The sequence below is a fragment of the Artemia sp. Qi Xiang Cuo genome, chromosome 8, assembly GCF_049724085.1.
Source record: "Artemia sp. Qi Xiang Cuo chromosome 8, ASM4972408v1, whole genome shotgun sequence".
Taxonomy (NCBI): Eukaryota; Metazoa; Arthropoda; class Branchiopoda; order Anostraca; family Artemiidae; genus Artemia; species Artemia sp. Qi Xiang Cuo.
This window is the reverse complement of record NC_142801.1, coordinates 27109044-27123231: the sequence shown is the minus strand read 5'-3', so window position 1 is coordinate 27123231 and position 14188 is coordinate 27109044. Positions and strand designations below refer to the sequence as shown.

Below are 14188 nucleotides of genomic sequence, written 5' to 3'. Positions count from 1 at the left end.
CATCAAACATATCAACAGTGTTTGGCACAATACAGAAAAACCGATAATTTACCTATTTTGACTAAACTTGATGCCATAATTCAAAGTAACAACAAAATGTAGAAAGGAAAAAGAAAACATTGCTTCTGAGTTAAGAAAGAATGCTATTGATGTCTGATATAAATCACCTCTTTTTTATAGATTAAGACTCATCCCTAAGATACACCCTCCCAATTTTTATTTGCGTAAAACTTCATTATATATCTTTTAATATTAATCGATAAACTAATAATAATAATAAAAAAAAAATATCAATTATTCATGCAATAGGAAATGCGATTTAAGACAAATTCCCAAGCCATGAAACGAAGTGAATTTTTGGGTGCGCCAATATTCATATTACTCGAGTAAGACAATGTTGTAACAGGCGTTATTGATGATATGGCCCTTAAGCTTAGTTCTGATTTATCGCTGGTCTAGTTTTTAATCATTAATCGCATATTTAGGCTATTCTTGTAAAAATGTTTCGATCTATTTAAACGCTTTTGATAATTCCATAACATTTTTTTTGGGGGGGGGGTGTAAGGAATGTGTATGTGTATAAGGAATGTGTGGTCGTAAAAACTTCGGAGGGGGCTTATTTGATTGTAAATCTAAGTAAAGTTCAAATCATGCTCTAGGCCTTAGAGGGTCACGCTAGCAACCCTCTTAATTGTTGTGATTTGTATTCGATTTAAGTATGGCTAGACTACCCTTTTGAGTTTCTGTTCGTTTTAGGCCGCATCTATTTCTCCATAGGGGTATCTATTAATTCTAAGTTGTCTGTGACTATTCGTTTTAACTTCCCTTCTTGTTATATTTCATACATTTATTAGTAATAATACCCGTTCGTTTTAATTTTGACTTATGATATGACTCATCCGACTTTATTTCGGCTTGTTATAGTTTGAAATATGGATCTTTACTTCTCTTTAGAAGCTCTTTTTCAAAAGTGTCTTTCTAAATTCATGCGGAAAATGTTCGACAATATAGAGAACACAGGAGGTGAACAATGTAGTGAACGGCGTTTCGTATGCTATCCAATCTTAAATCCTGGAAAATTGTAATATTTAATTGTCTGAAATGTTTGCTGTTCAATGATTTATAGGCCTAATTGTTCTCTTTGACTCTTTCTATCCTGAGAATTCTACGTGATATATATATATATATATATATATATATATATATATATATATATATATATATATATATATATATATATATATATATATATATATATATATATATATATATATATATATATATATATATATATATATATATATATATATATATATATATATATATAATATATATATATATATATATATATATATATATATATATATATATATATATATATATATATATATATATATATATATATATATATATATATATATTAATGAATTGATCTTAGCTTTATAGGTTCCATAAACCTAAGATGGTTATAAGAAGTTAATCTGGCCGTTTTTACTCCTGACAAAAATTAACAGTGTTTTGTGAAAAAGTTGAAAAGGGGGTATTGAAATGTGACCGGCCGGTCCCTATCAGGAAACAAAAAAAAATATTACACTAATTCTTATATTTTTCAGCTCTGGCAAATCAAAAGAAGATCTAGTCAATCATCAGAAACAACTGAGAAGAACCACCTCCTCCGATAGTCAAACACCAAGTCAAAAAACAACGCAATCAACGCAAACAACACCGGTAAAATAATTCCTTCCTTATGCTTTACTTCATACTGTAGTTGTGTACATATTTCACTCTTCCTTTTTTTTGAGGGGGGGGGGAGTGCAGATTATGTATCCTTGGGAAGGGAACGACACACTGAATAGTGATTCTTTTTAATTCCTCCCACCCCACATTCATTTGATTTTTCTGGGGGGGGGGGGGCCATAAGACTGATTTTAGGAAGGGAATCACTCTATGCTAATCCTGTGCATAGGTATTGACTTGTTGAGGGGGGGGGGGGTTAAAAACGAAATGTGAAAATTTGTCTAAAATGTGAGCTTTTCAGTTACTTAATGACTAAAAACGACATAAAGGATGTATTATAGTACCGTCTCTCCGCATGCACTGACCCAAGCACCTACTGAGGGAAGAGATCTTTGAAACCAGATTCCCAACAAAATATCCCAAATTTTTTTTTTCGCGTTTTCTGTATTTGTATGTTTTTGGAGCTTTAATGAACTAGTATAACAAGTTGTGAGTATTTAGACTTCACTTTAGACATATTACGTAAACTTGAGCTTTGTAAACCAAAAACTGGATTAGACATTCATTAAATCAAAATAAGAGAAAGCTCAAGAGAAAGTTTGAAGTCGATAAGCCGAAAGTCCATCGAATTTTTTTACTTACAAGGGAGTTGAAAATTATTCCTTCAAGAATCTTAGAAAAAAAACTATGGAAAAAGGGGTACAACAGAGAATTACAGAAAGCAGTCCGCCCAGAACGCATTATATTAAACACCTAGTCTAATGTAATCTAACCACCCCTATATATTAAATATTTAATTAAAATATATCTGCATAGTACTTTATCTCGCTCTGGCTAAGCTGATTGTCTCCGAGTGGGCATATAAAACCGATTTCATTACAGATCAAGAACAAAGTGTGGTCGCTATAACAAGTAATTACCAAAAAAGGTAATTGACTGTACCTTGGCAAAAGAGGCAAAACGTAGGCGTGTTCTGATGATTAAAAATAAAATTATGGGATTAAATATGGGATTAAATAAAAAAACATGCTTTTCAAGTGGAAGTAAGAAGTAACATTGAAACTTAAAACGAACAGATAAATTATCAGGTATATGAGGGGGGTAGCCCTCTCCTAAACACCTCGCTCTTCACGCTAGAGTTTTTTAGTACTTACGAAAAAAAACTTCTTATTGTTCTAATTCAACAAACCTTGTATTTCAGGAGTCATTCTTAAGGAATAGTGATAAAATTCAAACTTTACCGTAAAGAGCAAGATGTTGAGGAGGGGGCAAACCTCCTCATATACGTAATAGTTTCAAAACCGTGTTTCTAATTTAATTTTCGATCTTTTTTAAACAATGCCAAGAAACCTGGCTCCACCTCCACGGAAAAGTCCTTCCTCCTCAGGAATTAACCCCCTATAAAATTAAATCCTGGTGAAAATTTACCCCGGACAATTACCCTTAACGTCTCCACGCGTAAAATTGAGACGGCAAAGAGAAAGAAAGACATAAAAAGAATTTTGTATGGAAATTCTTGCAAATTCCCCCAGTGTAAAATTTCCCCTGAAAAATCCACCCCGTGGAAACTCCCTCCCCGTGTAAAATTTTCCCCGTGGAAAATCCCCCCAGAAGAAAATTTGCCCACCCCCCACCCAAAAAATGTATGCATACTTCCCAATAACAAATACTATGCTTAAACAATGGGCAAATTTTATACATAAAGACATTTTCCCAGGGGGCAACGGACAATTTTGAGAAAAAGGGGCTTGGAAGGGGGCCTAGTTTCCCTCCACTCTGTTTGGTTGCTCAAAAAGGGCACAAGAGCTTTTGATTTCCGTTTGGATGAGCCCTTTCCCGATATACTAGGACGGACCTCTAGGTCGATACGATCGGTGGCCGGCGAAAATAACCCCGTAAAATACTCCCCGCAGAAAATATCCACTGAAAATACTCCTCCAGAAAATACCCCCCCCCCCCTGCGGATAATACTACCCCCAGAAAGCACCCCCTCCTCCTCCCAGGAAAATACCCCCTGTGGTAAATATCCCCCTCTCTCCGGAAAATACCCCCCCGTGTAAAATGCTCCCACGGACAAATCCCTCCCAGAAAATATCCCCCTCCCCCAGAAAATACCACCCCCACACGGCTGGCTGGTATCCTTGTGAATAAATTCTTTATCAATGTCTTTTGACAGATAAGTTTAATAACATTGACAAAATGTAAATATCAGACGATACAAGTTATTTATTAACATTCTTTATCAACACCAGTTCTTAGTTACGTCCAAGAATAGTGAAAACAACTATGTATTTTAATCAATGAATTATATACCACCATCTTTTTTTAAATGGCTCAGATAGAATTGACTATATCCAAGTAACAAGATGATTATATTGTAGATCAACATCCTTTGCTGGATACGTTGGATAACATTATCAAAATCTAACTATCAGAGTGATTAAATTCCATATCAACATCCTTTGTCGGATACATAGGATAACACTGACAAAAACAAGTGTCGGAGTGAATAAATTTTTTATCAACATCTTATTTCAGATACCTCGGATAAATTTGACAAAATCTAAGTATCAGAGTGAATAAATTCCTTATCAACGTCTTTTTCGGATACATCAGATAACATTCACAAAATCTAAGTTTTATTAATTTTGACTTTATGCATTGTTGCGTTGAATTTAGGTTAGACTGGTTATAGATGGCAGCACACCCGCTCAAACAAACAGTCATAGTGAGGGAGACATGCAAAAAGTTTGGTTAATTTAGGTTCACTTAGAGTGGTGCGCTAGATTTTGATAATGGTGACCGACGTATTTGGCAAAGGATGTTGATAAAGAATTTATTCGCTCTGATACTTAGATTTTGTCAATTTCATCCGACATATCCAACCAAAGATGTTGATAAAAAATTTATTCATAATGATACTTAGATTTTGTCGATGTTAACCTTGTGGATCCGACATATGATGTTGATAAAGAATTTATTCACTCTGATACTTAGATTTTGTCAGTGCTATCAAACGTATATGTCAAAAGACATTGAAACAGAATTTATTCACGCTGATACTTAGAACTTAGGAATTTACTTAGATTTTGTCGATTTTATCCGATGTATCTGAAAAAGGATGTTGATGAAAAATTTATTCACTCTGATATTCAGATTTTGTCAATGTTATCCTATGTATCCGACAAAGGATGTTGATATAGAATATAATCACTCTGATACTTAGATTTTGATAATGTTATCCGGTGTATCCAGCAAAGGATGTTGATAAAGAATTTATTCACTCTGATTTTTAGATTTTCTCAACTTTATCTGACGTATCCGACAAAAGATGTTGATAAAGAATTTATTTATTCTAATTCATAGGTTTTGTCATAGATTTTGTCAATTTTATCCGACGTATGCGACAAAAGATGTTGATGAAGAATTTATTCAATCTGATACTTAGATTTTTTCAATTTTATCCGATGTGTCTGACAAAGATGTTGATAAAAAAAAAGTATTCACTCTGATACTTAGATTTTGTCAATTTTATCCGATGTATCTGAAAAAGGATGTTGGTAAAAAATTTATTCACTCTGATACTTAGATTTTGTCAATGTTATCCTATGTGTCCGACAAAGGATGTTGATAAGCAATTTAATCACTCTGATACTTAGATTTTGATAATATTATCCGACGTATCCAGCAAAAGATCTTGATAAAGAATTTATTCACTCTGATACTTAGATTTTCCAAATTTTATCCGACGTATCCGACAAAAGATGTTGATAAAGAATTTATTCATTCTAGTACATAGATTTTGTCAGTCTTATTCGACATATCCAACAAATGATATCGATAAAGAATGTTAATAAAGAATTTGTTCACTCTAATACCTAGATTTTGTCAGTGTTATCAAACGTATTTGTCAAAAGACATTGAAAAAGAATTTATTCACTCTGATACTTAGATTTTGTGAATGTTATCTGATGTATCCGACAAAAGAAGTTGATAAAGAATTTATTCACTCTGATACTTAGATTTTGGCAATGTTATCCGACATATCCGACAAAAGACGTTGATAAAGAATTTATTCAATCTGATACTTCGATTTTGAGAATTTCATCCGATGTATCTGACAAAGATCTTGATAGAAAAAGTTTATTCACTCCGATACTTAAATTTTTTTAATGATCCTATGTATCCGACAATAGATGTTGATACAGAATTTAATCACCCTGATACTTAGATTTTGATAATGTTAACCGACGCATCCAGCAAAGGATGTTGACTTGAAGAATTTATTCACTCTGATATTTATATTTTCTCAATTCTATCCGACGCATCCGACAAAAGATGTTGATAAAGAATTTATTCATTCTAATATATAGATTTTGTCAATGTTATCCGACGTATCCGACAATTGATGTCGATAAAAAGAATGTTAATAAAGAATTTATTCACTCTGATACTTACATTTTGCCAGTTTTCTCAAACGTTTCTGTCAAAAGACATTGATAAAGAATTTATTCACTCTGATTTTTAGATTTTCTCAATTTTATCAAGCATATGTGACAAAAGATAATGATAAAGAATTTATTCATTCTGATACTTAGATTTTGTGAATGTAATCTGATATATCCTACAAAAGAAGTTGATAAAGAATTTTGACAATGTTATCCGACGTATCCGAGAAAAAATGTTGATAAAGAATTTATTTAATCTGAGACTTAGATTTTGTCAATTTTATCCGATGTATCTGACAAAGATGTTGATAGAAAAATGTATTCACTCTGATACTTTGATTTTGTCAATGTTATCCTATGTATCTGACAATAGATGTTGATATATAATGTAATCACTCTGATGCTTAGATTTAGATAATAATAACCGACGTATCCGGCAAAGTATGTTGATAAAGAATTTATTCACTCTGATACTTAGATTTAGTCAATTTTTTTCCACCCTATCCGACAAACATGTGGAAAGAATTTATTCATTCTGATATTTGGATATTGTCGATGTTAACCTATGTATCCGACATATGATGTATGAAAATTCCTTTTTTTACATCTCTGACTTTTTAATAGACATTCTAAACGTTTGACGTGCTAGCGTACCCTAAAAATAATGATCACATAACAAAGTAATGCATAAAATATTTTAATGAAATAATGGCATGTAGAATATTAATATAAAAATATGTTACATATATTATTACACATTTTTAATATCATCAAACAACTTCGTACATTTTGAATATGTTCCATGAAATGATTCATCCTGTTCTCTTTTGATACTATAGTTACTCTCTTCTCTTAGTTCGTAACCAGTAGAATAATTATAATTCCATTTTGGGTCATGCATTATTTTTATTGGGGTGTCATCTACAGATTCAAAATGCGTTTCATCTTTGGTATTATTAGGTTCACTGACTATATGGTCTATAGTAGTAATAATGTTCACTTGCGCTTTATTTTCCATCAATTTATCTTTCATTAGTGATATTGTCTGCCAATACCCTTTTGATTTTGCTAGCGATATCACTGTCTATTCTCACATTGTGTTTACACAGGTAACAGTTCTGGCATTTGACAAGATATGAATAATGATATTAGTGGAACAGTTGGCCTTTCTTTTCCTCTTCGCTTTCATTTGAATATTAATATCGGAACGATGACAATAGGATCTATCAACAGGTAACGTGTTACCAGAACCATTAGCGAGAAGATGCCCATCTTCATCAACTATTATTTTTATGTTGGCATTCTCTTTGAGCATTGTCATCTCTAGAGATCTCACTCTCGAATATCAACCATGAGTGATGTTGAATGGTTTCGGTAGTCCTAAGAAATCTAAACTTCCATTGTGATGACTACGTACGCATACGGTTCCTATAGTGTTACCACTAGTGCTTGTTTCATAGTTCAAATATTGATCTTTGTCAGCATTCAACGCAACAATGATTTTATCCCCTGTACACACTTTCGTCGAATAATTCATCTTCACTTTTTTAAATGTGATGCAAGTGTTTATCCTTCCAATGTACGAAAATTGCTGATTTAATACACATAATAAACTAGGTAGTCTCGATAAGCACCCATAAAGTACCACTAGTACAGTCGTGTAGTGTCGAAGAGCAGCCATGGAGTACCATTGGTACAGCCGCAACCTTATTTCATGTCATCTTAAGATACGTAAAAAAAGTTGAAAAACTTTATATAAGTCCCGAAAATTCTAAGAGACACAAAAAAGTGCTACTACAAACATTATTTTTCTAATAGCAAAAGTCAAGACTAACATATCAATATTATTCCCATTTAGTATTTCGAAAATATTAAATGTGATTTTTTTAGTTTTAAATATATTTCATATCATTTTAAGACATGTAAAAAAAAGTTGAAAAAAGTTCCATTTAAAAAATAATATACAATATAAAAAAAATTCAAATTCAAAAAAAGTATAATAAAATGGGGAGAGGTGGGCAAAAAGTTGGAGGTAGGGGCCCATTAAAGGTTGGGGAGAGATGATCTTTGGAGGTTGAGGTCTTTGGAGGTTGAGGTCCTTGGTGGTTAGGGTCATTGGTGGTTGTGGTCCTTGATGGTTCAAACCCATAATCATCTCACTAGTTGATTTCTAAGGATTGTTCTGAATTTCTCTATTAAAATTCTTTTCTTGGCATCTACAAAATATGCTTGATTTTTAAAATAGGGGGGGGGGGGGATAACACCCCATAAAATTGCGTGAGACTTACCACCCCTCAGACTTACCATAGTTGATAGACAATTTTAATCCCTTTTACCACTCTCATTCTATACAAATCAAATAATATTCGTATTATTCCCATGTTGGCTTCATCCTATTATTAAAATCATCAATTAAGTTCATTCAGATCTGAGTTATGCAAATGAGTTATCTTTTTGCAAATTGATATATCTTTTATGCAAATGAGTTACCTTTGATGCGATCATTAAATTTAGCCCTGAATCTATGGTCACCATATATGGAGTACCGTTCGTAGAAACATCTCGGATTGGCCTAGAAATCGGTGTAGCTGCAGAAACCTGTCTGGCAGGTCTTGTATCCCTGAAGCTGCATACACGACCACTACTGGCGAGTCCAAGACTTTAGGATGGGAAGGAGGCTTGTTGGGAAAAATTCCCATTCTAAACGTAACTTACTGATGTTGAAAGTTGCATGTGTCTGCTTCTATCCATCATTTAGCTGTCAGCTCTATGAACTTATCCAGAGAACCACATTTATAGAAACAATATCGGTAATAAATAACGAATTTTCACCTCCTATTTCTACTATTAGCAACTCTGTCAATAACACTTTCCACACTTTGTAATCTCCGTCTTTTTTTTAGCCACGTTTCTATTTTCCGAAGGTAAAAAAACTTCGTTCATGAGGATCTGCAAGAGCGCTGAAATATTCAGGAAAATATCAGCATCCCAGTTGTGTTTCTATAAAGTTTTCCTTAGTATTTCAGGCATTCTACATATGTGTGCATTACTTTCTCTCAAACGAGCCCACCGAGCTTTCCATATTGTCGCTTCTTCGGTCATGGCAGGCTCACAAACCGATTGAGAGAGAAACCAATTACCTACCAGTATTGTACTGACAAGTAATATATTCTATCAGCGAATTGCTGTTTGTTCGTTTCCATACAATTTATTGGCAAGCAAATACTGATCTTAAAAGTGTCCAGTGTTTCAATGGAAAAAACGGCTTTCTAAGTCCAAAATAATCGCATCCATCACAGGAATATAAACTGACTATCAATAATGTTCCTTGAGTGAATAGTATGGCCCGTTTATGGTGTGCGTGTAACTGAACCACCGTGTAACTGAACCACAAGCAACTGAACCCCTGTAACTGAACTTCCGGGTAACTGAACCACTCTTAACTGAACCATCGTGCAACTGAACCCCTGTATAACCGAACTCCCGGGAAACTGAACCCAATTTAACTAAACCTTCGTGCAACTGTGGGGCCACAACCGGTTCATGACTGTGGGGATTTTTGTTAATCAGTTTTATTAATCACGTTTTATTATTCGATTGTAAATTGAAACTTTTAGTACCCTTTTTTAAAGTCAATAGTGATTGGACGGCAACAACTCCCCACACCCTGGGAAAACACCTCCTATGGAAAATACCTCCGAAAAATACCACTTCGTAGAAAATGCCCCTCCGGAAAAACCTCCCCGTGAAAAATCCCCCCCCCCCGAAAAATGCCCCTTGCGCTTGGTTGGCATCCAATCTATTTCGACTTGTAAAACAAGACTAGAACTGCCTGGGTATTCTAAAACAATTTCTACCTCAATCCTCCTCTTGTCTCTCCTTTGTCTCTCTCTCGCTCAGACTACCTGTCTTGGCTTTGTCTCCAATTAATCAAAAAAACTTTTTGCAGAAAATAAGTTTTTCAAAAAAAAAGTAAAGAGCACCATTAAACCAAAAATGAACAAAAATAGAATCAAATAATCTGTCAAGCATACAACTACCACAAATAAGTATCAATAAATAAAAGAAACTCAAAACAAACAGAGATTAAAATAAGTCAAACTCAAAACGAGCAGAAATTAATCTGAGTAGGGTTCTAAACCCTATGCTTTCTAAAAGCCAGAATATAATCTGTACTTTACTAAAAAAAAAAGCAAATGAATTTGCTGAAAAAATGTGCTTTGTCAGTTTATTATACATATGCTGATATTTATTCCTTCAAAGCTTAATTAATTTTTGATTTCTTAAAGTTATAAAAGTGAAAACATTTAAAAGATTTTTTTCAGTAAATTACAAGTTATATTCTGGCTTTTAGAAAGCACATGGTTTAGAACCCTACTCAGATTAATTTCTGCTCGTTTTGAGTTTGACTTATTTTAATTTCTGTTACATATATATATATATATATATATATATATATATATATATATATATATATATATATATATATATATATATATATATGTTTTGGGTTTCATTTATTTATTGATACTGATTTATGGTAGTTGTATACTTGGTAGATTATTTGATTCTATTTTTTTCATTTTTTGTTTAATGGAGTTCTTTACTTTTTTTTGAAAAACTTATTTTGTGCAAAAAGTTTTTTTGATTAGTTTCTGTTTGTTTTATATTGACATAGTCTTTTCAGGGAGAAGGACTGAGCCTCTTCTGATGTTAAACAACCATCCCTTCCATAAAAACCTTAAATACCCCCTGGGCTCAACTTACAACCCTTGCCCCTAATCTCTGGGGTTTGTTTCAACCCCAAAAGCCTTGTTATATGATATTTAGAGTATTTTGAACAGAATGGCTATCTCAAAATCAAACAGTTCGTGGTAACGAACTGTAAGTAAGGAGCGACCTGGCTCAATAGTAACCGAAACTCTAAAAAACGGAGTTTTGATACCAATAGATACATCAAAAGAATTAGATTTTTATGTTGATTTTAAATATATAAGTGTCATCAAGTGTAGTGTTACCCGTCGAAAGTTACGCGCCTGAGAATATTTGCCTTATTCTAGAAAAAAGGGGGAAACAACCCCTAAAACTCATACAACTTTAATGAAAATTACACCATCAGATTCAGCGTATCAGAGAACCTTACTATAGAAGTTTCAAGCTCCTATCTGCAAAAATGTGGAATTTTGTATATTTTGCCAGAAGAAAGATCACGGATGCGTGTTTATTTGTTTGTTTTGTATTTCTTTTTCCCAGGGGTGATCATATCGATCCAATAGTCGTAGAATATCGCGAGAGGGATCATTCGAACGGAGATTAAAAGTTCTAGTGCCCTTTTAAAGTGACCAAAAAATTGGACGAAAACTTGGCCCCCTCTCACGCTCATTTTTCTCCCGAAGTCACCCAATCAAAATTTTGAGATAGCCATTTTGTTCAGCATAGTCGAAAATCTAATAAATATGTCTTTGAGGATAACTTACTGCCCCACAGTTCCCATTTGAAGGGCTGCAAGTTATAAACTTTGCCCATTGTTTACATTGTATTGGTTAATGGGAAGTATACAGACGATTTCAGGAGGAATTTTTTCTGGTGAGGGGGGGGGGTCAGATGAGGGGGTTACGGGGAGGATGTTTCCTTGGGGGAGGGGAAATTTCTATGAAGGGGCGCCGGATTTCTCAGCATTATTTAAGAAACGATCAGAAATTAAATAAAAAAACAAGTTTTTTCAACTGAAAATAAGCAGCAACATTAAAACTTAAAACGAGCAGAAATTATTACGCATATAAGGGATTCTCCTCCTAGTCAATACCTCGCTCTTTACGCTAAAGTTTTTTTTAGTACTTTCAAAAGAGCTATCTATTCTAATTAACCGGCCTTTGTGATCCAGGGTCGAATAGAATTCGAACTTTAGCGTAAACAGTGAGGTATTGACTAGGGGGCGAACTTCCTAACATACGTAATATTGTCAAACCTAATATATTGTCAGAAGAGATTGTAGTAAAGTGCCGTGTGCCACAGTGGTCTGTGTTGGGTCCCCTTTTATTTCTTGCGTACATTAATGATCTAAATGAATTCCTCAAACAACTGTCAACTCCAAGGTACAATGATGGCCCGGTGCGAGCAATACTTCCAAGTTTTGCTGAAGATACTCAGTTTACAATGGCTACGAAAACAGAAGCGGATTTAAAAAATGGCATGAAACAAGGAATGGTAATAATCGAGAGGTGGATGCGAGTGAAGATACTGCTTGTTAATCAGAAGAAAACAATGTTCATGTTATATGGCTGAAGTGCAAATTACTATCCATGGATTGAAGAAATTGGGTTAGTAAATGGAAGTGTAAAACGGACAAGTATTGTAAGGTATCTTAGTGTAATGGTAGATGAATGCCTAAGTTTTAAAGATCATATTGCATTTATAAGTACTAAATTACCCAAAAATGTTGGAACTCTGCGGAAGCTGAAAATTTCTTTTCCCAAAAAGGTTATTAGGATGTTGTATTTTCCTCTTATTCATCCATATTTGCTGTACTGTGTTACAGTTTGGTCGTCAACGTTCACTAGCTATTTTTATCCGCTCCGTGTGTTACAAAATAAAGCTGTAAGAGTTTTGACCAATGACTTGTCCCAGAATTCGGTAAGATCGAGGTACCCCCAATTAAAAATTTTACCATTTTTGGTTTGGTTAAATTTTATGCAAATTTGTTTATGTATAATTTTTTTCCTAATTTATTACCTGCATGTTTTTCGGAACTTTATGATGAAAGGGAACATAGTTATGAAACTAGAAATGTTGAATTAGTCAGAACGCCGGTTCCAGTTACTACCAGGTCTAAAATTTCTATTAGGTATATTAGTCCTGAAGCATGGAACAGGCTTCTAGCGGCAATATAAGGTAAGATGACCTATGAGAAATTTCATGCGTCTTTGCGATGTATTTGTTTAAACCAGTAATGTAGACATGGATTAAGTGATTGATCTGGGAGTGAGTCTATGCTTGTAGGTGTTAAAAAAAACAAACTGATCTGTGTGTTCATCGAGGTGATTTTCGGTATATGAAAGGAAGCATGATGAATCATTGAGTATGATCGTGAGATTCCTTTAGGTTCTCTGTAAAATGTATTATCTTTAGAATGTTGATTAACTGTTTAGTAGGGGTGGGGGAGGGGAGGAGGAGTCAGAGAGCCTTATTCCCCCGAGGAAGTCTATTAGTGTTTAGGTAGTTGAAGTGTCGCTTTTTTGGGGTGATCCCAAACGCGCTAATATGCGTCGGGACCTATTTTGATATTGTTAGTATTATATGCAGTTTTGTTTTGTTAGTATTATATGGAGATTTCTATGTTTTTTTTTTGTGACCCATTTGTTAATAAAAAAAAAAAAAAAAAAAAAAACATACGAATATAGAAGTTCTTTACGTAAGTTAATTCGTAAGTTACGTCAGAACAAAATTTTGAGAAAGCCATTTAGCCAGAAAAAGTAAAATTAATATGCCAATTGCTTTTTAATTATTCATGTGCGGTGAGCCATAATAAAAGCTGCATTAATTCAAAAACGTTCAGAATTTAAATAAAAAAACCAAGTTTTTTTCTAACTGAAAGTAAGGAGCGACATTAAAACTTAAAACGAACAGGAATTATTCTGTATATGAAAGGGGCGGTCCCCTCCTCGACGCCTCGCTCTTTACGCTAAAGTTTGACTCTGTCTCACAACTTTACTTTTTTTAATGAAAAACTTTAGCGTAAAGAGCGAGGCGTTGAGGAGGGGACCGCCCCTTTCATATACCGAATAATTTCTGTTCGTTTCAAGTTTTAATGTCGCTCCTTACTTTCAGTTAAAAAAAACTTGTTATTTTTATTTATTTCTATTAGACGCATTTCGTGACAATACAAAGTGGGTGCAAGGGGGAGGGGGTAGCTGCCCTCTGATCACTTTAACTCCTAAGAAGAGCACTAGAGTGTCTGATTACCAATCAAATGAGCCACCTCCGAAGTTTATATGACCACATTT

At 33.8% G+C, this 14188-nt stretch overlaps 1 protein-coding gene across 1 annotated transcript in view; it reads left to right on the top strand.

The window, feature by feature from the left end:
• Positions 1-14188, top strand: part of LOC148949292 (uncharacterized) — a 65637-nt gene that overhangs the window by 6505 nt on the left and 44944 nt on the right. Inside the window, exon 2 of the mRNA XM_089092673.1 lies at positions 1614-1728. Within this exon, the coding sequence (XP_088948799.1) occupies positions 1614-1728 (115 nt within the window). The remainder of the gene's footprint in view (positions 1-1613; positions 1729-14188) is intronic.